Raw genomic sequence first — 23,080 nt, forward strand, 5'->3', positions numbered from 1 at the left:
TACGGCAAAAAAAAAAAAAAAAGCTAAATGCTATGGGGTATTTGCTCACCTTCTGTGTTCCTACCTCTCAGTTCTCTCCAAATAAAAAAGCAAACACTGACTCCTCTGTATGCCTATGGTCAAAACCATCACTCGCTGGTATAAGAGTGAGACTAGGTCTCTGCAAATCAACAGACTTGTTCACAGCTCAAAGGGCGCCTCCTACAAATTTGTAGATATAGCACCATTTTCAACAACAACCCAAAGGAGGGAAAAAACCCTTTTGCCAAACATACTGTAATATCTAGCTTTTTCAGGATCACAGATAGCACACCTCAGCTACTTTCTAATCTCAACATGACACATGTAACCATTTTGACGAAGTGACTTAAGACACAAACTCAGTTTCTTTCACCCACCGTCCCCCACCCATAATCCTTTATTAATAAACCCCAAATCATCTTAATCAATTGCTTCAAGCATTTTGCTCACAAATGAGTGGCTCCATCTCATATGTAAGCCATCCTCTGTCTAGGGCTTGAAACTGGGACTTTTCCTCTCTTACATACAAGATCCACATGGGGTAACAGGCAAGGGCAAAGGGACTGCACCTGGGAGGCAGAGGTGAAGTCCATGTACTGGTGGCACTGCTCGCAGTGGTGGAAGGTGTTGTAGGCCGCGTACTTGGTCAGCATCATGGACACGGCTTCTCGTTTCCGGGGCTCCTCAACTTTGGATTCCTTTATTGCTTCTGTGTATAAAGGGGCAAGAGACCGTCCCGTGATGTGCCTGAAGCCCCTATGCTTGGGAAGAAAGTCCCCCACTCCCCAGAAGGGCTTTTCCCAGGATTCTGTAACTTATGCCCTGAGAGGCAGCTATGAAAATGAAAAGGTGACATGTATGTGTGTAAAACGAGAGAAAAGCAGAGGAGAATGAATGAAGCCACTCTCAAAGATTAAACTGCCCCAGGCCTCTTGCCTTCATTTAGGTGAACACTTGACCTTTAGCCTCCACTTGCACTGACCTTGTTTGACCCCTGCCAGCTTTTCAGTGTATACCAGGCTCATCAAACTGTACTTGGGGTCATGCACACTGACGTCAAAGGGCATTTTACTGAAGCTCTCGATGTCAGGCCAGGGCTCTCCCTCTGACTGGCTCACTTCACTGCTTTCGCTGTGATCTAGGCCAAGAAGAAAGAAAGTGCACAGAGCAGGCAGACCAGACCGACTGGCCTCCCTCCCTCTCTCTCAAGTGTCAGGGATGGAAGGTTGTATGTATGTATGTTGTCCGCCCAGGTGGGTGGACAAAGGCCTTTCTGAAAAATGAGCTCCCGTGTCCAGGGTAGAGGGAAGCAGACTGTCCCTTCATACCCCCGCCGGAAGAGATGCTTGTCCTCACTGGTCCCCATCATTAGCCTCTGCACACCCACTCCACACACTTCCACAACTAGGAGATCAACTGGTCTCCCACCCCAGCCCCCCCTGAATTGCCTTAAAATCTTATTTAATTTTGGATGATCTGAATTCTGTCTTAGAGTTTTAGTTGTGGGGTTTTAAGACGTTGATACTGAAGAGATTTCAGGGACACACCAAGCAAGATTCAGTGTCTGCTGCTTATTACGAATCACCCAGAGCTTGTAAAATCCCTGTGCTCAGGCCACACTGCCCAGAACCTCCTTCATCACTCAGGCACCTATAGTAGTGTTTAAAGCTCCTTAAGTGGTTCCGACATGCAGTCCAGGTTGACAGCCTCGGGCCCTGGGTTTGAGTCCAGGCCCCACCACTTGTGACTTCACACCTGCAGGCACCTTCACCTCTCAGGGTCCCCTGATTGTTGTAAAGATTCCAGATGGCATATTGAAAGTGCTAAGACAGCAGCAGGCACATGGTGGGTGTCCAATAAATATTTGTTATTAATACTAAAAACTATAAGATCAAGCTGAAGACAACGTTCAAAGGAAGAAACGAAGAAAAAAATTCCAACAAAAAAGGCCTAAAGACTAGAAATACAGCTATTAGCTTTTAAACACAATACTGCTTATTTTTATATCCCTGAGCATTTTATTTAAAAGTTATTTTTTTAGGGGCTTCCCTGGTGGCACAGTGATTAAGAATCCGCCTGCCAATGCAGGGGACACGGGTTTAAGCCCTGGTCCGGGAAGATGCCACATGCTGTGGAGCAACTAAGCCTGGGTGCCACAACTACTGAGCTCGAGTGCCACAACTACTGAAGCCCGTGCACCTAGAGCCCGTGTTCCACAAGAGAAGCCACCACAATGAGAAGCCCACATACCACAACAAAGACCCAATGCAGCCAAAAATAAAAATAAACTTATTAAAAAGTTACTTTTTTAAGTTTTATTTTAAAAGTATGCATTTTATTTAAAAGTTAACGCTTATTCTAGTTTTTAAAAAAGGCATCCTTGTGCCTCTCCAGAGCACCACTGCATTCACCTGCACTAAAGTGTGGGTGAAGGAATAAAGCCAAACTAACAGTGCTTCTCGTTACAAAGGCCAGGTTTGACTCCCACAGCTGTAAGCCCTGTAGCAGGATTTGAGGCGAAAAGTAAAGGCATCACTCTCCTGCAGTGCCAAGGAGCCTGGGGGAAAGTCAGCGGATGACGGCCCTCATTCCTGTCTGCTTGGCTCTGCCCTTGCACCTGGGGCCCAGTCCGCTCCATGCAGCTCAGGGCGTTTCAATCCCCTCTGTGGTGGGCCTGGGGGCCTGGTACAGCTCAGCTGGGGACAGAAACAAGATGTGGATAGGAAGATGGAATTGTGTCTGTGTCTGGAATCATGGATGTGAACTGGTGAGGATGGAAATAGAGCCAAAAGCCATAGTAAAATGATTAAATATGGCTGATTTTACCTAGTCTTGTTCTGAACTAAACTAGTCCCTTGGGCTGGTCACAGAACAGATCCAACTATTCAGGAAAAGCAAGTGAGGGGAGGTCTCCAAGGGCTAATCTGATGGAAGATGACAAGGCCTTTCCCTTTTCTGGACTCATCTTTGAGGGGCTGGGGAAGAACTACCACTTCTCTCTCCTGCCCCTACCCCTCCCTGTTTCTTCCAGCACACGGTCATTCTGTTCTGAGATGTGAAGCCATAATTTGAAGCCACACTCCCCCGGCTGCAGAGCTCATGCTGGCTGACCCCTGCTCATGCCCCCTTTCTGGCCTTGCTGGACAGGCTGCAGAGCGGAACTGCCTCCTTCACAGGTGACAGCCGGGGTGGAAGGGCCAAGAAGCCGGGCAGGAGGCACAGGCTCGTCTGTCAAGCACCAGCCCCTGCATCTTACTGCTAGTGCCAAGGGGTTGTTTACAGCACCAGGGTTCTGTTCTGCTCCTGGAAGTTTTCCTTTCGTCATAGCAACCCACACACCTTTCCTCGGAGCCAGCAGGCAAAACATAACGTCTACTCTGACGAACCAACAAAGGGCTGGTTATGCAGAGTATAAAACATGCCCTGGACCCTTAAGCAGTAGACCACCACACTAGAATTTTAAACCTGGACAGTCTGACCACCTGAGCAGTGAACCCACCTGACAGGACTTTATGAGATGCCTCTTTGCCCAGCGTCGCAGAGGACACAGAGGGGATCGGGGGTCAAAAGAGGGGAAGACCCACCCCGACCTCAGGGAGCTCAACTTCCTTACAACTCTTTGCTGGGTCACGACCTTTAACCTCTCGAGAACCCTGCCCATGGGCGCATGTATACCTCCAGGAGGACGCGGGAAGCTCCGGCTGTGGTGTTAATACCCACGCTGCCGGCTCGGAACTCACCGGTGTTGATCTCTGCCTCGTCGTACACGTCCACCTCCAGGAGCCTGATAAGCATGCGGAAGAGGATCCTCAGGAACTGCAAGTAGGAGCCAGTCTTCCCCACCTGGTGAAGAGAGGTTTAGGGAGGAGGGGTGGAAAAGAGAAAAGAGATTTCACACGTGAGCTCTTCCGCGTCTCCCTGCAGGAGTGGGGGGCCTCCGTGCCCCGACCACCGGACCCCAACAGGAGACCCCCTCTCTGGCCCTTCCTCCAGAGCCCCCAAGCCCCCCCGCCCCCCGGCACCGTTCCCTACCTGCGGGGGCCCGGTCAGCAGCAGGCGGCGGGGATGGCAGGGCCGCGCGCCCGAGGCGGGATCGGCCTGGTTGCCGTGGTCGGCGTGGTGCGGCCGCGCCGCGGTCCAGCGGCGGTAGTAGAGGGACTGCTCCTCGGCGCTCGCGTGCCCGGGCAGCAGCGGCCGCAGGGGGCTGGCCCAGGCCACGTCGGGGTGCGGCAGCAGGGCCGCGGACGCCGGCAGCTTGCCGCCCCGCCGCGAGCCCAGGAGGCTGTAGGCCGCCTTGGACAGGATCACGACCGGGGGCAGCGCGGCGTGCGCGCCCCGGAAGCCCGGCCCCGGCTGTCCCGGCCACCGCGGCGCCCCGGGCCCCGATGAGAACGACGACGGCTTGGAGGTGGTGCTGCTCGCCATCTGGGGGCCCAGGGAGTCACACTCCTGCTTCAGGGTCTCTCCGACTCCCACCAGGCCCGCCGAGACCCCTTCGTCCAGTCCCACGCTGTTGGCCGGGCTCCGGAAGCTGGGGGTCAGGGGCTGCTTCTGGGACTTGTCGGCGGTGCTGGACGAGCTCACCCCGTTCTCCATGATAGAGCCTGAAAGAGGACGGACGACAGCCCGCCGCGCGCCCGCTCTGTCACCGCCGCCCCTGCCAGGGGGACCGGCCTGGAGGCCGGGGGGCCCCGCGGCGCGCGGACTACAGAGTGTCCTGCCCCCCCTCCCCTCCCCCAATCCTGCGTGGGGTCGGCCAGTGGAGACGCCACAGGAAATCGGTACTCCCCCCGCCACGCCCCGGCTTCCTCCGGGGCCCATGTCTGCCCATCCCCCCCACCCCCTCCCCGGCGTCTTCAGGCCGCGTGGTGGTCCGGGCGCCCTGGGGTCGACCACGCCGTCTCCTGCTGCATCCTGCCGGCATATTAAACTCTCCTCAGGTTACCTCGTTTGGATAAGCCTTCTGATTCATTCCAGGACCCTGACCGACACAGGCTGACATCCAAGTCCTGCCCCAGTGCCACTCGCCTCCTTCTGGGGGTCCCAGGGCCCCATACTTCTGGCTCTGGATACCTCCCCAGCGTGCAGCCCCTTCTATGGACGCCCAGACCAGTGTGGGAAGCGGCTCCGTGGGAAGGGAGAGCTTTATCTCCTCCCAGCGAGATGCTCCTCGTGCCCAGAGATCCCTGCACCTGCGGCCAATTCACTTCAAACGTGTTTTCCCCTCTAGTCCATCAGCCCCTCTTTGGCTTGAGGACAAACCAGAAGCTCATTACACTCAAGATTGCAGGCCCTCTCTGGCTCAGACCGGTGCTTCCCAGGCCTGGGGGTCATATCCCGACCTTGGGAGATCCTAGATGAATAGCCAGTAACCAGAGGCTCGTGACACCGTCACTCCACTGCTCATCTGACTTTTGTGTGAGGGCTTTCCTCTCCGTTCATCGGCCCTGGAGTCCACAGGCCTGCACACCTTGGGCAGTGAGCCCCCCTGAGGACCCTCAGAGTCACCCCGAGGCCGGTGGGGTGTGTGTGTGTGTGTGTGTGTGTGTGTGTGTGTGTGCGCAGCACGTGCATCCTGAAAGCGGAGAAAACTCTAAAAGCAGAAGGCAAATCATTACCTTTGTGTGAGTTAATCAGAACAAGGCCAGAATAGTGGGGCTTGTGGGGCTGATTAAAGAGCCACAGGAAGGAAGTCCAACACTCATCAGCATCGCCACCCCTACCTTCCTTGCCTCTCGGTCACTGATGCTGGTATCCAAAAGCTTCTAGATGTGATAGTCCCCCTCCCCTCTATTACCCTTTACACTCCTCCCAACCTCTCCCCTTTATTCTGACCTGGTCGCAGAGGCAGAACTGGGGAGCCTGTAGTGATGGGGTGGGGGAGGTACAGCCCTGACCCCTGACTGAGGGGAGCAGCTGGGCAGACCCCAAAGGACAGTCCCCATGCTCTTCCAGGCTGAGGGGCACCACAGAAAGTCAGAAAACCCCCCAGATACCTGCCTTTCAGTTCTCATAGGGAGCCTATCCGACAGCAGCTGACAGTGAATATAAAGACTGGTGCTGCTTTTGGCCATGAAATTGTGTGTGTTTGCGTGTGTGTGTCATGGAGATGAGAGAAGGGAAGCACGGGGGAGAAGGAACACAAATGGTGGTTCCCTCTGCTGTGGAGTTTTCATTTTTTACCTCTTCTCTATACTTCATTACATTCTCCAAGTTTTCTATATAAAGCTTTATTATAACTTCCACAGTCAGAAAAAAAATGGAAATAGTGCTGTATTTGCTTAATACTATTTATCAGAAGAAAACTGATGCCAAGCACTGCCATCAACCACACAGTAACACAGTAAGAGAGTGGCTGGCAGGCTGCAGACTGGATCGTCCCAGCCAACCCATGGTCCCAGAGTAGCCTTCAGTATACAAACACTTGCCATTAAGTACTTAGAAAAGTCACTCATTCATTCAAACAAATACTTTGTGCCAGATACTAGGCCAATTAGCAAAAACTTACAGCTTCAGGATCTGGAAGGAAAAGAAGAAGGCCTTTGCAAATAGCAGGTGCATAATATCTATGAGATGATTAGGGTGAGAGAGACTAGGGAAAATGGTGGCAGCTGGGGTTGACGAAATTTATTTTCTGTATTAATTTAGCTTAGCAGCAAGCTCTTCATTAAATGCTTCCCCAGGAACGTATCTTGTGGCTGCTCAAGAGTCATGTTTCCCAAGTATCTCTCCCGGAGAACCAAGGTCTGGACAGGATGCCTGAGTCACCCAAGGCTCTGAAAGCCTTGATGGGAGTCAGCAGATGCCTCTGCCTTCCATACTCCTACCCCCCTCCTCCCTCCTGCCTCTGATCCCTCGAAAGAGAAAGTACTGACCTGAGGTTCCAGTGACGGCACTGCTGTTGCTCTGGGGCCTCTCCAGGTCCATGAGCAGCTCCTCGGCACCGTTCTCGCCGACGGCGGCTCTCTCTTGCTCCTTGCCACTAAGGTCCAGGGCAGCAGTGGGCCCCCGGATGACCTCTTTTGAGACGTAGCAGCACGCCAGACCCACCTCCTGCTCCAAGGCCGTGCGAGTTAAATAGCTTGAATCAATTAACCGGAGGTCACAGTACTTCAAAGACCTGCACGAAAGTAAGGATATCTTTGGCGAGTCTGTCTTTGGTGAGGCATGCCATGTCTATGTGTGTCTGGGTGTCTGGGCGCAGCGCAGCAGTCAAAATCGTGAGCTTCGGTGCCAGGTAATGCCTGATGTGCACCTCAGCTCTGCCACCTCCTAGCTTAGGACCTCGGGCTACTCACTTCATTTTCTCCACATATAAAATAGAGTAACCGTGTCCAGCTGACCCAGTTACTGAAAGGAATGAATGGCATGACAAGGGTAAGGCATTTAACACGATGCCTGACACACGGTAAGCGTTCAGTGAGGGCTGTGATTATTGGTGCTGTTGCCTTCCAACCTACAGGCCCTGGGTCCCTGAGGGAACAGCAGACTAGCAGACACTTCATCCCCAGAGCTCCTCACTGGGGGCAGTGCTTTTCCTCCCTGCCCCTCTGGCTGCCCTGCTTCGATGCATAAACACTTCTCATCTGTGGCTATCTCCCATTCCCCAGATTGCTGGGCTATCTCTGGAAAGTCCAAAGAAAGACTCAAGGAAGGCTAAGTTTCTCATATCCCCGAATAAAACAATGCTCTTCTCACTTGCCAAGTGAATGAAATGGGTGACCGTCAGCCAAGTTTTCACCACCAGCTCAGGTGGGTAACTAATGGAAAATAAAAACTAACAATTCACATTGTACCTGGGAAAGGTTTCTCCAAGGGGATCTTTGCCAGTTAATATCACAATACAAGGCAGACCTTCTAGATCTTGGTACGTCCGAGGGGTCCACTCTTCTGCTTCATTTCCTCTCCAAGTCTGTAGAAAGGAACCCACACAATAAAATTAAAACCCTTCATTTAAGTTCCCACCTTCTTAAAGGTTTCTACAGCCAGGCTTTATACACATCTGTGGTTCCAAATGACTTCCAGTAAGTGTGTTTGTGTGTGTACATATATTTTAATTACTACTAAAAGACATGCACAAAGCACTCTAGAAGAATGTAGCCTTTCGTTTTATCGCAGTAGGATAAAACAGGAGATCTTGGTTTATATCATACATTAGCCACACAGGTCAAAGAAACATACAATATGAAATATTCCACCGATGGTGCAAACCTTACAGAAATCCTAGTTAAACTAGTTGACTCAAGGCTCTTAAGTACACTTCCTTCATATAATGGACAGACTCTTCAGACTGATTGACTGAAAAAGACCATTTCAGTTGTAAATGACTAATAAAAGAATCTCAACAAAACTCCTCACACGTAGTCAACTTCTCATATATATAAACCCATATACACACACGAATATCTTTAATAAATGGAACATCAATCTGAAAACATGAATATATCAAGAGGAAGAAAATCCCAACTTGAAAGATGTTCAAAAGTGAAAAGATCTTATAGACTTTTCTGTCTGTTTTAGAGCAGAGAGAAAATAAACCATCTCTTAAGTAGAGAAGGTGGTTTCTACTACTTTTTATGAAGTGTGTAGATCTAACTGTGCTTTATATCGGCTTTCTAGCAGGAGTTATAAGAAATGAACTGGCATTTCAGATAATGCTTTTGGGAACAAGGACTAAGAAGTGAGGTATTAAGTAAAGCATACAATTTTATTTTAAAATAGACTGGTACTTCCTTTGCTAAAATCAGAATGGGATAAAAAGAAATATATCAGGCAAGATATGATATGATATAACAGAGTTTGTTTATTGATTTGTTGATGTCTAGGAAAACCAGTCTTTGGAATTAAATATACCCACGATTACTGCAAGTAAAATGCATATAACTTGTAAAATTGGAAGAACCAACCTGAATCCTGTTGCCCAATCTGTTATCATATGTTTGCCACAGAGAACTCAGTGGGTCTACGTAACTGTTTACAAGTTTGAGAGACTTTCTATGTCTTAGAAAATTAATCTGTCAAAATATTTTTTAAGATATTACAAGAAAGTTTCTCCCCCCAATTCAGTTTTCCATATATTTTCATGTCAAAGGGAACCAGAACATTACCTAATTCAAAGCAAATAATTCTGCAAATAGGAATCGTTTTACTCATAAGCCTTCACATTGGATTTATGATATCCCTGACACTGGGGTCTCCTCGAATATATTTCATCGTTCTATCAAGAATGAGGTTGGGTTATAATGATGGGATAACAGATATTATGTTTTATAAGGAGATTTATTTTCAAAAGATGATTAAACAAATTCCACTTTTACTCTTGACCAAGCAGAGCTAGCTAAACCCCCTATAAAATGCTTTTCTGTCACATTGTTACTTCTGATGATTGATGGCTGCCATTCTCCTATGGATCTGTCATGCCCTCAGGATGATTTTCCTGCAGAGGCAGTTAAGACAACACAAAAGACTAGGCGAGCATTGACTTCAGGGATAATATGGGGTTCAAGGCCAAGGAAACCTAATGAAAGCTTCACAGGCCTTCTGGATGAACTGATTTATTTAGATATAAACCTTGTATCCTTCCAAAGTACTTGTTATCACTTATAAGTTAACCACGATTTCTAAAGGATAATTAGAGGTAAGCACAAAAATAAGACCATCTAATGGAAAAAGAGGCATTGGATTTTACCCAGCGTTAGAGATGAAAGGCACACTGCTGCTATCTCGTCAGTGGTAAAGTGGGTAATTTAGAAATAAACAGGTGAAAAAGAAGAAGAGTGAATGAGAGTCAAAGAATGCTACAATGGTTAATTAATTTAACAAATTTTTACATGTGCCTCTTTTGTGCCCTGAAACTTCATTGGGTGCTATTCATATTGAGAGGAAAAGTCCTCATAGAAATTTCAGGCTATGGGGGTAGAAATACAAGCCAATAAACAAACAAAATTTTTAAAAAAGAAATAAACAGGTGAAACAGAGACCACCTGGCAAGTGGTCGTCTTTCTTAGGATGTGAACATTCCAAAGGGATTTCGAATTTTCACTTCCACACAAATAGAGAATATAAAAAGGATGGATTGATGTGATCGAGAGGTTTTGAGCATATGGAAATCTCTTTTGTGTGGCTGGTGCCTGGCAGCGACCCATGAGAATTGAGATATAACTGCTTTGAGAAGTAATTACTTGAGACCCCCTTCGTGTATGGCGCACACTCCCAGCAGCCCTTTGGAAGCCCTGCAGGTGATTCTGATGTGCTAGCAGCCAGGCTAGGAAGCTCAGGTCTTGACTGCAGTTTTCAAACAATGGCCCAGAGGGGCATATTATTTAGGACTGCTGAGTTATACCGACTTAGTGATTGGCATTCCTGAAGGGTCCGAACAAATGACCTAAGACTCTGTAAGTAGCTGCACTTGGTCAGGGTCAGTGGAGACCCAGAGAAGTCCCTGCAGCCTCACATCCTGTTAGACCATCTCCCTGCAGTAGGTGTGTGAGACTTCACAGAGCAGTGCTGATAATCTGCTTTTGCAGATTCCTCATCATTAGCATTATTCAGATTGTCCCACAACCTATGCCTCTATGAATTATACCGTAAGAAGAATTTCAGGACTCTCATTTGTTAGTTACCCCAGGAATTCTGCTGTAATGTGGTCTATGACTCTAAATTAATATTGTGAGCATTATATCTATATATCCATATGTGAAACGTAAATGTTACAACTTCCACTAAATAGAGGAGCTTCTATTTTTAGACAGATTTATTTGTTCCAGCTACCTATCAAGCTAATGCAAGACATTTTGTTAGGTAATAGAATACAATACAAAGGCTTACATTTGCAAAATGCTTTATGAACACTAAATAATAATCCTCGAATTAGAGCTCTTAGAGATCATGCAGTCCAACACTCTCATTTTGCAGCCCAAGGTGGGAATGCAAATCCCCTAAGACTACGTGCTTTCTTTTCATACAATTTATGTCAAACTAGGTTTTTCTTCACCCAGTTTAGCTCAGTGTTTGGTGTGCAAGGTGCAGAAACCATGTCGGTCTACCCCAGACACATAGTACCTAGCTTAGTACCATATCTATGTGTACGCAGGATTTTATGAAATGCTGTCAAATGTCTGGGACACATTGGATTATAAAAGTCCCCAGAAAAGTCTGAGCAGGGCATGAGGTAGAGATTTAGGTTAATTGATTAAGAAATTATGCCCCGCCCGCCATGCCTGACAGGAGGGGTTCAGGAAAAGCAGTGCGTCCCTGGCCGTGCAGGGGGGCGGGGCGGGGGTGGAGGATGGGCGGCGCTTAGCCATGCACAAATCTCTCCGCAGGAGGCTCGGCTGAATCTCAGCCCAGACCACGCCTTGAGGCCAAAGCAAATACAAAGAAACAGCAAACTGTTGGGGAATCCACATGCACGAGGGTGGGGAGTAGTTCTCTATGAGCACTGAAGATGAAACAGGATACTTTACCCACTCTGAGCAGACAGATAGGCTACACGGACAGAAAAGATTCAGTGAACGGATGATACTTAAAGGCGTGCCCCACGGAGGTCCGAGAGAACAACTTACCTTTTTTTCTGAGAAAACAGATGGCCGTGGGCTAGATGCATCTCGAACAAGGTCAATAAACATGGGGTGAAATTGGGTCATCGCATTTTTGCACCTGCAGTTGGAGAGCATGGAAGACCAACTGCATGCATGTGCTAAAAGGGGGGCCGGACAGAATCTTATTAAATTAGAAAAGTGGACACGTCCCTTAGTTTAGCCTTAACATGGTCACGAAGATCACACCGACACATGTGCAAAACTCTATCAAACTCAGGCCTCTGAGCCACCTACACGGGAGTCCTAGAAAACAGAACAAACGTCTGTCCGTTGCTAACCTTTAATCGCGCCACAAAGTGGGCTGCGACACTGAGTTCAGAGGCGGGGTTCCCGAGGATGATCTCGAAGCGGTATTGCAGCCCCAGCTTGTCGCGCACCTCCTGCAGCCGCTCCTTGGCCAGCATCGCCAGCTGCACGGAGGGCACCCTGAGAATGAGCATGTGTCCCCTCCCACTTTTGTTTTTTCCTGGGCAGCTGAGGAGGTCATCCACGATGCTGAGTGTTTCCGGCGTGCTGTGGTCTCGGAGGGACGCCATGGTGGTGAGAGCCATCAGAGCCTCCGAGTACTGCTGGATGAGGAGGTAGCAGCGGACGACCATGCTGTGCAGCCTGGGGTACCTTCAACAGAACACAGGGAGCTAGCATCTGGGTGTGGGGCCCACTGGGACAGCGAGGTCTGTGCTGTAGGAATGCAGACTAAGCATGGCGGGAAGGGGTTCGTGACAGGAGTGGGGCTTGAGCTCTAGAATGACCTTGAAGCCCCCATCACTAGAAGGAAAAGGTGAGCTCACAGATCCTGCTGGGATAGGTACAGCAAGTTCACGAGGTTTAGGGACAGTCTAGTGACCTGAGCTTCTTCCCGTGCGATCTCTGGACCAGCAGCATCACCCAACAGCAGCACCACCTGGGAGCTTTTTAGAACCGCCAAATCCTCCCACCACACATGTACTGAATCAGAATCAGGCTGGACAAGGTCCCCAGGTGATTTGTATTACATTGCATTTTTTTGTGGGGGGGGTATAGTTTTGTGTTAGTTTCCACTGTGTGGCGAAGTAGAGTTCCCTGTGCTATACAACAGGTTCTTATTAGTTATCTATTTTATACAATCACATTGCACTTTTAGAAGCACTGGTCTGTTCATATTTTCAACAGAGCCATAATGGATCATCCCTAGATCCTAACCTCTTGCTGGTGGCTTGGGGTTAGAATGCTTGTTAGCTTATTTCTCTTATACTTAAGATTACAGTTAAGGAAATCGAGACACTAATGTAATGTCTGTGGAGTATCAGGAGTAAAAAGAGTAATTATAATTGCTAATTTGAGGTCAGCTCCTTTGTAGCAATAACAATATCTTCCCATAAAGATGGAGAAAACTTGGAGCTGGCTGGAGAAATAGCACCCCCTAGTGGTGTGGCCTCCTATCCACCTGAGCCCCTGCTCGGTGGAGGGTGCCCAGCAAATAGTAGGGGGTGTCCTTGACTCACCTCAACATTCCCCTCCCTCCACCCTTCACTGGACTGCCAAACTGGCAGTTTTTACGATTACAGAGCAGGCAGAAAATAAACCTCTCATTAATGCGCTATTCCTCAGAAAGCCAAGCCTGCTGACAGAATGAATACAAATGGGCAAAGAGGACCCACTTGCAGGCATGAAGAGGTGCTTGCAGATATCAAGAAAGTAGGCATGGGCAAAGCAAGGCCCTGGACCCGAGCTTGGCCAAGCCTCTCGTGGAGCCTGCAAAACAATGGCGGGTCTGAACTTCCCTTCTGGATGCCAGCTGGTAGCACATGCAGCCGCCTAGCAGCTGGGTAGGCCAGTGGGGGATTTCACCTTTGCTCCACTTTATAATTCTATTTAAAGTGAAACAGTCGTCACCAGCCTTACACAGAAAAACCCAGGGGCAAATACCAGTTAGGGTCATCAAATGACTAGTGTGGTTCTGAAGTACTTAGAGCTGGAAAGGACCACAGATTCCCTGGGTTCTGACCACTCCACCTTCTCATAGAAGGAGGCTGAGTTAAGGGTTGGGAGAAATTCAGCTCCTTTCCCGAGATCATCCAACTGGTCAGAGACAGAGTGTGGATTTTATTCAGGTCTCTGACAATGTCTTCTTACGTGGTAAGAATTTAGTAGATTGCGGAAAAGTAAAGAAATCCTTCAATTCAATCAGTCCTGGGCCAATCCCTTCAAGTGTTCAATAAATCATAGCTATTATTAGCCCGGGGTGACTTGGCGAGAGGAAGTGGGCACAGATGATCCAAGTTTAACGCTTAATGCTTTTTGCTGGGCCATGTAGGAAAGCCAGAGTCAGATCAAAGAGTAACTCTGACATACAGGCATTTAAATTTCACACTGAAAGAGCTATGAATTTAGAAGTGAATAGTTTCCCTAGTTTGTTTTGTTTGTATTAAACTGTAACCGTAGTTTTTTGGTTTTTGGTTATTGGTTTTTTGCGGTACGCCGGCCTCTCACTGGTGTGGCCTCTCCCGTTGCGGAGCACAGGCTCCAGATGCGCAGGCTCAGCGGCCATGGCTCACAGGCCCAGCCGCTCCGCGGCATGTGGGATCTTCCCGGACTGGGGCACGAACCCATGTCCCCTGCATTGGCAGGCGGACTCTCAACCACTGCGCCACCAGGGAAGCCCGTAACTGTAGTTTTGTAAGTATTACGAAAGTTGTATAGGAGTTGATGGGATCATCCATTAAAATACGACTTATAAAACTTCGAGTGATGTTACTGGAAGAAAAGATAGGTTCCAAGAGGCAGACGGAACAGAAGGGTGGGAAACAAAGGGGAGACTCATGGGATGATTCTGGAAATCTAAGATCACATGTGCTGTGAAAGGATTAACATCTCAGTGTCAGTTAAGTCTTCTCAAATCCAACAGCTGCAAAAATATAAAATCCTACTCTAGCCTGCTTCTTTTCCTGACACTGCATTATAACTTGCTGGGTAGGATGTAACCCCCTGTCCTCATCTTTATTTCTCTTTCTTTTTTCTTAGCAAAGTTATAGGGCAGCTTGTTAAATAGATGGTTTGTGATCAATTAGAGCCAGTTTCAAGAACTAGAGCTACTAAAAATTAGAATGTGCCTCATCAAATAGTGCCCACTGGATGATCAAACAGTAGGCTAAATTCTTTTTTTTTTTTTTTTGGCCACACCTCACAGCTTGCAGGATCTTAGTTCCCTGACCAGGGATTGAACCCAGGCCACAGCAGTGATTGCTCCAAATCCTAACAATTGGACTGTCAGGGAATTCCCTATTACGTTAAATTCTAATGCCTCTGCCTAATTTTTGAGTCTATGATTCAAGATCAGGGAGGAAAAAAACCCAGAAAAACCCTTTGCTCTTCCAGAGTCTGACCTGGAACTGGGGAAGAAAAAGGAGACAGAGAGTCATGAATCTTAACCCCAAGGTCGGGGATGGAGGAGGGCCACTTAGAACTGAACTCACTTAAATGATCTGTTTGTTCTTTAATTTTCTTCAGTCTACACTCCAAATCTCTCAGAGTAAAGTTTTGTTTTTACTGAGGGTACTTGCCTGTGGTGGACAGAGGAGAAAAGAGAGGAAAATGTAAAAGTGTGGGGAAGGCCAGACCTCAGAGGAATGGTCTTTAATAAGCAAATCCCTCTGTGCCCAAGTCATCTCTGGGTGCAGCAATGAAGCCTGCCTGGGAGACAATTCAGAACACAGAAAGTGGTTCTACCTCCCACTCTGAGTCACTGGTTTCCTTTGTTGGTCTTGGATGATCATAGAAAACCCATCTGAGTGAAAGGTCATCTTAGGAAAGGCTATTTTTATTCTGCCTTCACATGTCATTTGCACAGCCTGGGCTCCACCAAAATTCCCTGTGACACTGACACAAAAGACGTTTGGCTATTTCAGACATGCAAGTACAGCTAAAGAAAAGGTTGAAAGTCCTTATTTACCTCTCCAAGAGTGTGTTCACCATCTTTTCAAAAGTCTCATCACATCTCAGAAGTGGGCTCGTGATTCCCCACTGAAGAGATTTACTGTACTCATTCATGCCGAAGTACAGCTTCTCCTTGCAGCTCATGTCCTCCTGGTTCAAAACAGAGCAAAACCCAGTGACGGCAGGATACAATGTGTCTTATTTTCTGGGGGTCGGGGGAGAAGGGACCTGTAATAGGCTATTGCCTAGAAGGTTAAAAAAATTGTGAATAAGCAATTAGGACTACATCAAGCTAAAAAGCTTCTGCACAGCAAAGGAAACAAAATGAAAAGGCAACCTACTGAATGGGAGAAGATATTTGCAAATCACTTATCTGATAAAGGGCTAATATCCAAAATCTGTAAAGAGCTCATACAACTCAATAGCAACCCGCCCCCCCGCCACCAAATCCAATTAAAAACTGGGCAGAGGATCTGAATAGACATTTTTCTAAAGAAGACCTACAGATAGCCAACAGGTACATGAAAATGTGCTCAACAGCACTAATTATCAGGGAAATGCAGATCAAAACCACAAGGGGCTATCACCTCACACCTGTTAGAATGGCTATCATCAAAAAGATGAGAGATGATATGTCAGTAGATGTGGAGAAAAGGGAACCCTTGTGCACTGTTGGTGGGAACGTAAATTGGTGCAGCCACTATGGAAAAAATAGTATGGAGGTTCCTCAAGAAATTACATATTTGTACGTGTGTGTATGTATATATACATATATTTGGTGATGAATGTGTTAATTAACTAGATAGGAGTCCTCATCCTTTAAAAACGTATACATAAATCATCACAATGTATACTTTAAATATCTTTTATCTGTCAGTTATACCTCAATAAAGCTGAACAAAAACTGTGTTTCCTTATATAACCTGATACCAACTCTACAGTCATCTCTGAAGCACCAACTGAAATTTCCCTTCACTTCAAATGAACTTAGTATGTGATTAGTGGTATGCTGCTATGCTTTCTTAAGGCAGATTATAACTACATCGATGGTTTGTTTTCTCTATCTTTTGTTCAGATTTTTTAGAGGAAGAGCATTTCTTAGGCTTGTAGAGTCAGAAGGGCAGATTTTTTTCCTTCTCGAAGCAGCTCTGTAAATTGATACATATGAGTTCTATAGCACTCGCTGGAGATCAAAAAACTCAAAAACGCCTCTATTACAGAAATTTTAACTTTTCTGATGTTATTTAATGATGGTGATTCTCTTGCACTTTTACAAACAAAATTCATTTTAAAGGTGAAATATATAGTTTTCTTCCTTCTAAAACAGAATACACAGTATTTAATCTATGCCCCTTCTTGATGATTCACTCATCACTATGAAAATGAATAACTATTTTGGGATGTGACACAAAGATTTCCTCAGAGGAGCCTGACATGTGTGACAAACTGCTTGTCCTTAAACTAAGTAGCTCCAGAATAATCAATAAACATTTTGAGTTCATGTATCTGGTGGGGTTTTTTTAATAGTTTTCCTTCCTCTGTTGTACACTACTTTTTCATAGTCATTTCTTCTTGCTGTCATGTTGCCTGTGCATTTTATTCTCACTTTTATGTGTTATTTATTATGTACTGACATTTTTCTTTAAACACTCTCCAACTCATAAAGGTTACACAGCAGCTTAAAATATATAAGACGAAATTAAGCAATTAGAGGAAGAAAAAGCAAGGGTAAGAGCAAGGAGACTGGGCCAGGGATGAAGTTAGTACTCTCAAAAATGCATCCCAGAAGTTTCTGCCGTTTTGTTAGAAGTGGAATGCGAATTTGGTTCTGAGCTTTTAAGTAACCCATCCAAAGAGATGAGCAATTGTGTCATTTATAAGGTCCATAAGATAAAAATAAAATACTATAATTGGCAGCTTTTAATTTTTTGAGCCCACCCCCCACCCCCCACCCCCCCGCCAAACCAGCTTCTCCTGCTTATTGGAACAGGGTCTCATTTGAGAGTAAATATGCTTCCTCAGAGCCTTACAGCAAAGATGGAGCGACAACTATAGTTTACTTGTTTGCTTGTTTCTTTCTGGATTCTTGGCTGCGTTCCGAATAGCTGTGTCACATCAGTCATTTCAGGATGAAAGAAGTCAGTCACCTGAGTTTCCCTCTTTATCTCGACTTGGCACAGAGTAAGGGGGGAAGCTTTATCTTACATGTATGTGGTTTTCACATTTCTTCTCATCCACAATCATGTTTCTTTGGGAAGAGGTAAAATCGGACTCCAAGCCTGCTCCTTTCCCTGACAGCATTATAACCTGCGGAACAGGAAGCCTCCACCTGTTTTCATTTTTACTTCTCTTTCTCTTAGCAAAATGAGAGGGCAGCTTGTTAAATAGATGGGTTATCACCAGCTGGAGCCAGTATGGTTTTAAGAACTAGAGCTACTAAAAATAAGAAGTGAATAGTTCCCCCTTTCTGTTGTGTTTGCATTAAACTGTTAAGTGCAGACTTGTAAGTAGAAGTTAATGGGACTATCTTTTAAAATACGAGTTATCAAACTCAGAATGATGTTCCTCTAAAGAAACACACGTCCCCAAGTATAAGTGATACAATTTATTGAATCCTTGTATCTTTGGGGATAATGTCCCTTCTCTTAAGAAAAATATCTCCCCTCCCAAAGTCCTACCCTCTCAGTGACCCTCAGATGCAGCCCTCCCTGTCCTTTCACTACGGTCTCTGCTTTTCCTCCAGCCAAATGCTCTGCTCTGTGGACACTGTTCCCTGGAAGGTCACCAAGGATTCCTGAGGCCAAACCCTCAGTCCTTGGCCTCACTGCCCTCTCAGCCGTTCTCTTCATTACTTTCTTCCATGATTTTATCTACACCAGCTGCTTCAGTGATTAGCATTTCTGAAGTCTATTCCAAATCCTCATTGTAAAGCCCTAATCACAACTCCCACATTGCATTTGCGACTGTGCACTCGTCCCAGTCTTCACTCAGCCCACATCCATCTCATCTGCCCTCCAGAGGTCCACCTTCCTCTTGACTTCTCTTTTCCAACTAAAGGCATCGCCTCAAAGATATCTCTGACCCTTCCCTCTTCCCCAATAAATAAATCCTAGAAGGTTTACCATTTCTTCCATCCTTTGTATTTCCAGGACCACTATTCTGATTTAGGTTCTTGTTCATTCTAACCTGAAAAGCCAGATGACACATCTCCCCCTTTCTAATCACTTTGACTTGGCCTCTATAGTTGATAACTTGCCTTAAAATGCAACCTCTTAGTAGCTACTAAAGCTGAACTCAGAACTCAGCAATTTCACTCCCAAATGCATACCCAACAAAAATGCATACATATGTCTACTAAAATGCTTAAAGCAGCACTATTTGAAATAAGTGAATAGGATGAATAAATGAATTGTGGTGAGTCACCCAGCGTAATCTATATACAGCAAAAAGAATGAATGTTTTATGACTCATGCAAAATATAGAAGAATCTCACAAACAATGCTGAGCACAGAAGCCAGATATAAGAGAGTGCCTACTGCATGATTCCATTTATATAACGTTCAAAATGGGGCAAACCAAGACAGAAGAGTGCTTCCCTCTTGTGAGAGAGTGCCTGGCTTCTGGAGTGGTGCTAGCGTTCTAGTTCTTCATCTGGGTGCTGGTCCCATGGGTGTGCTCAGTTTGTGAAAATGCATCAAGCTGTACATTAACATTGTGAATATAAAAAATAAAAGAAATATGTATATTCTGCTATTTCTTTTTTTCTTTTTTAATTTAATTTTATTTATTTTTTTATACAGCCGGTTCTTATTAGTTATCCATTTTACACATATTAGTGTATACATGTCAATCCCAATCTCCCAATTCATCACCCACCCCCCCGCCACTTTCCCCTCTTGGTGTCCATACCTTTGTTCTCTCCATCTGTGTCTCAATGTTATTTCTAATAATACTATGCCCTTGCTAAAATATCGTTCATGCCTGTGTAATAAGTGTAAGCTTTTCCAGCCTGGTCTCAAAGATTCCATATGTATATTTCCAGGTTTCTTTTCATCCCACTAAGTATTCTCTGAAAAAATGTCTGATGCTTACTCCTCTGTGGTCCTGCCCGAGCTGTCTGCTGCCAGGAGTGGCTGCTCCCCTGTCTGCTCTGTCCTTCCTCTCCTCCAAGGCCCATCCCAAGTGCTCTGTCCTCTATGTCGCCGTTCCTGATGCTCTCAAATGGGTGGGACTTCTCCCTCCTTTCAACCCACAGAGCACTTTGGTTTTCTGCAATTGTCTTACTCTTTGTTTTTATTTTGTTACATTTTTTGTTTTGTTTTGACAAATTGTATATATTTAAGGTGTACAACTCGATTTTTTTCTTTTTTAAAAAAATTGAGATATAATTGACATAAAATTATATTAGTTTCAGGTGTAATGGTTTGCTATCTGCATATGTTGTGAAATGATCACCACAATGTTTAGTTAACACCTATCCCTCACCACACACGGTTATAATTCTTGTTTTCTTATGGTGAGAAATTTTAAGATCTACTCTCTTAGCAACTTTCAAATATACCATACAGTATTATTAACTATAGTCACTTTGCTGCACATTATTTCCCCAGGAATTATCTATTTTATAACTGGAAGTCTATACCTTTTGACCACCTTCACCCATTTTGTCTACCCTCCAGCCCCCGCCTCTGAAAACCACCAATCTGTTTTCTCTACCTATGTCTTATTCTACTTTGGAATAATAGTGGCTTTTATACGTGCTTTGCTTTCTCCTTAAACCATCAGGTCTCTGTGTGTTCTTGGAAAGATCTAACACAAGCCCACAAGTGCTCACTAATATTTTTTGAGTCTACTTTCTTTGCTTTTCTCTATTATTCCTTCTTTAGGACATTGGCTTCAGGATAACTAAAGGAAGCTAATCACTAGAGCTTCGCCCCTAAATGTGTAAAGTTGTTGTAAATTAGAGTCAATGTTTTTACCTTTTCTCCATGCTCCTCTCAATGTCATAGGGATGATTTTTTTTAAACTTTCATTAGAATATAATAACTCCCCACCCCTCAATTATTTTGAATATGATCCTGGGTATCATATCTTTAATCCACAAATACTTCACTAGATACCTCTAAGATTGGAATCCTTTAAAAAATATAACCACAATACCATCATTATACTTAAAAAAATTAACCACAATCATAGGAATGACTTTTAAGGAAAATTATTTTAAGCTTGTTTCTCTATTATTTCACATCAGGAGAAGACAAAGGGCAGAAGCTATGAGCCCATCCTCCTATCACTGGAGTGATCCCTTCCAGAAAAAGACTGAACCAACTGTTCAGAATAGGATAGTTCTCCTTTTTCCCCCCTAACAATATATTCAACTTAACGTTTAGTTGGAGCCCTATCTGTTGGATTAAAAACACTGTTTCCTTTTATCAGTTCTACTGGCTATCCCATTCCATGTCAGGACAACTACTGGGGTAGACCCTAGGCACACCATACGGTTTTGGTTCAGAGGCAAAGGAACTCTGGCAGCCTCTTGTCTCACCCATAACTTGCCCACCCAATTCATGGACAGAGCTAGGGTGGAGAAGATACCAGCAAAGTGAAAGCTCAAAGCAACCTCCTTGTGACAGTCAACACACCGAGACAGTTCTCACAAGGGAGGGACTGGTGATGCCAACGTGAGTCAGGGACCTGAGCTTGCTTGACTGTAAAGGACACACCAATACTCAAAGAGAAGGGCTCCAAGTCTTACCTACTTCATAACAGAGTGAAATGCATTGGGTTGAAAAATAAAGTTATTCTTATGTAGGACATTTCTGGCCTCTTTTACTTAAACATGTTTATTTTAAAATATCTCACAGTTCAATATTTCTAAACAAAGGTTCTATTGCTTAACGGCTGATCTTTATTGTTTTTTAATAAAACTCATTTTTTATTTGCTAATATATTTAGCTTACAGTTTATAGGTCACAGAAAATATCTTTTAAGTATTAGGGACTGGACCTGGATGTGTACAGTGCTGAGCTATTCTCAACGCATTAAATGATACTACTGAGTAATTTAGAGTGTTTTGTTTTGTCTGTGGAGTCCTAACCACTGGACCACCAGGGAATTGCTGTTTAAAGTCTTTTTTTTTTCCCTTTTTGGCCACACTGAGCAGCATGTGGGATCTTAGTTCCCTGACCAGGGATCAAACTCGTGTGCCCTGCGCTGGAAGCACGGAGACTTAACCACTGGACTGCCAGGGAAGTCCCCTGAGTAATTTAGAGTAACAGTACCAGCATCTTCTGTTTCAACTAGAAGTCTGTGAGAATTGATTAAAAGGAAAAATTCAGTTGCTGGGAAGCATGAGACTAATTAACATATAGATATACATCTAGATCAGTAAGACTGAAACAAGAGGACAATAAAATTTCCAAGTTTTAGATTGGAATGAATCATTTAAAGGCACAAAGCTAATCCAGGATATTGAGGATGGTGTCAGCTGACATCACATTTTAGGGGGACAAACTATACTGGATAGACAATTTTGTATCTGCATGATAGCCCAAAAAAGAACCACCGAATCAAATTTATAGAGGACACTATTCACTAGTTTTTAGTGAATAATAATTGTAATTATATGGAACTTTTAGAAGAGAAAGCATTATGTTAGTTAGTTTTTTGAACTCTTTTGCCGTGACCATATTTTATTACAAGATTCTGCTCCCCAGGGGAACTGAGAACATGACTGTGTATCAGAGGGTAGAACAGAGACTCACTGTGCTGTCCAGCTGTATCCAGTGAACCTCGTTGTTGGCGCTGATTCGGGACTGTTGGGTCTGCAGAGTGTATGGGCAGGAGGTGACCTGGAGCACAAGGAGGTTGAAAGCTTCCAGAACCTCTCTGCAGTTAATGACTCTGTCAGCCAATCCATGGCCAGGTTCACCATGTGACAAAGAGCCCGAAATGACACTGTAGAAATATTGAAAGTCACATTAAAACCTCCTAATTTAACTGATTAGATGCAGAATCAGATATCAAAATGGAGGTGGTGTTTTAGCTCTTATTTTTCTGGTTCCTATTAATTGGGGGCAGGAACAGAAGCAACCAACATTAGATTTGGAAGGCAAAGAGGACCCACCTTCTTACCCCTTTCAGACAAATTTCAGGGATTTTTTTTTTTCCTTTTTCAGTTTGCCGCTGATATACCTCAAAGTGTAAACTCAGTTATCCAAGCCAAGGATATCCAGCTCCGTAGCTGAGGTGGGTCACTTCAGTTTGAAAGCCCACCTGAATGAGGGAGCTCTCCATCAAAATATGATGCTTATAACTGTGCAATGATCTGTACCCCCAGAGAGGCCCCAAAGCTACAAGGAATCCCCTCTGTGTTAACACACTCTCCTTCCTCACTTGAAGCTGCTAGACCATGGGGAGGACTCCTCCGGCCTCCTCCCCACGACCAACATTTTCATATCTCTGAGTCATTTTCAGTTCCGTTCAATGTGGAGGTATCCCCACCCCACCCCTCTCCCTCTCTCCCTCTCTCTCCCTCTCTCTCT

General features: G+C 45.4%; 2 protein-coding genes across 7 annotated transcripts in view; one reads left to right on the top strand and one right to left on the bottom strand.

Moving 5' to 3' along the window:
* ESCO1 (establishment of sister chromatid cohesion N-acetyltransferase 1) overlaps positions 1 to 4,965 on the top strand; it is a 95,060-nt gene extending 90,095 nt beyond the window's left edge. For both annotated transcript variants that reach the window (XM_067699544.1, XM_067699545.1), the window contains one exon: positions 2,063 to 4,965. The gene's annotated coding sequence lies outside the window, so the exon portion shown is untranslated. The remainder of the gene's footprint in view (positions 1 to 2,062) is intronic.
* Positions 1 to 23,080, bottom strand: part of GREB1L (GREB1 like retinoic acid receptor coactivator) — a 262,351-nt gene that overhangs the window by 14,257 nt on the left and 225,014 nt on the right. For all 5 annotated transcript variants that reach the window (XM_067699540.1, XM_067699538.1, XM_067699541.1 and 2 more), the window contains 9 exons: positions 22,301 to 22,493; positions 15,553 to 15,686; positions 11,900 to 12,239; positions 7,818 to 7,933; positions 6,897 to 7,141; positions 4,054 to 4,625; positions 3,762 to 3,864; positions 1,004 to 1,159; positions 591 to 730 (listed from right to left, as the gene is read on the bottom strand). In XM_067699540.1, coding sequence (XP_067555641.1) covers positions 591 to 730; positions 1,004 to 1,159; positions 3,762 to 3,864; positions 4,054 to 4,625; positions 6,897 to 7,141; positions 7,818 to 7,933; positions 11,900 to 12,239; positions 15,553 to 15,686; positions 22,301 to 22,493 — 1,999 coding nt within the window. The remainder of the gene's footprint in view (positions 1 to 590; positions 731 to 1,003; positions 1,160 to 3,761; positions 3,865 to 4,053; positions 4,626 to 6,896; positions 7,142 to 7,817; positions 7,934 to 11,899; positions 12,240 to 15,552; positions 15,687 to 22,300; positions 22,494 to 23,080) is intronic.

This window comes from Pseudorca crassidens, chromosome 12, assembly GCF_039906515.1.
Source record: "Pseudorca crassidens isolate mPseCra1 chromosome 12, mPseCra1.hap1, whole genome shotgun sequence".
Lineage (NCBI taxonomy): Eukaryota > Metazoa > Chordata > Mammalia > Artiodactyla > Delphinidae > Pseudorca > Pseudorca crassidens.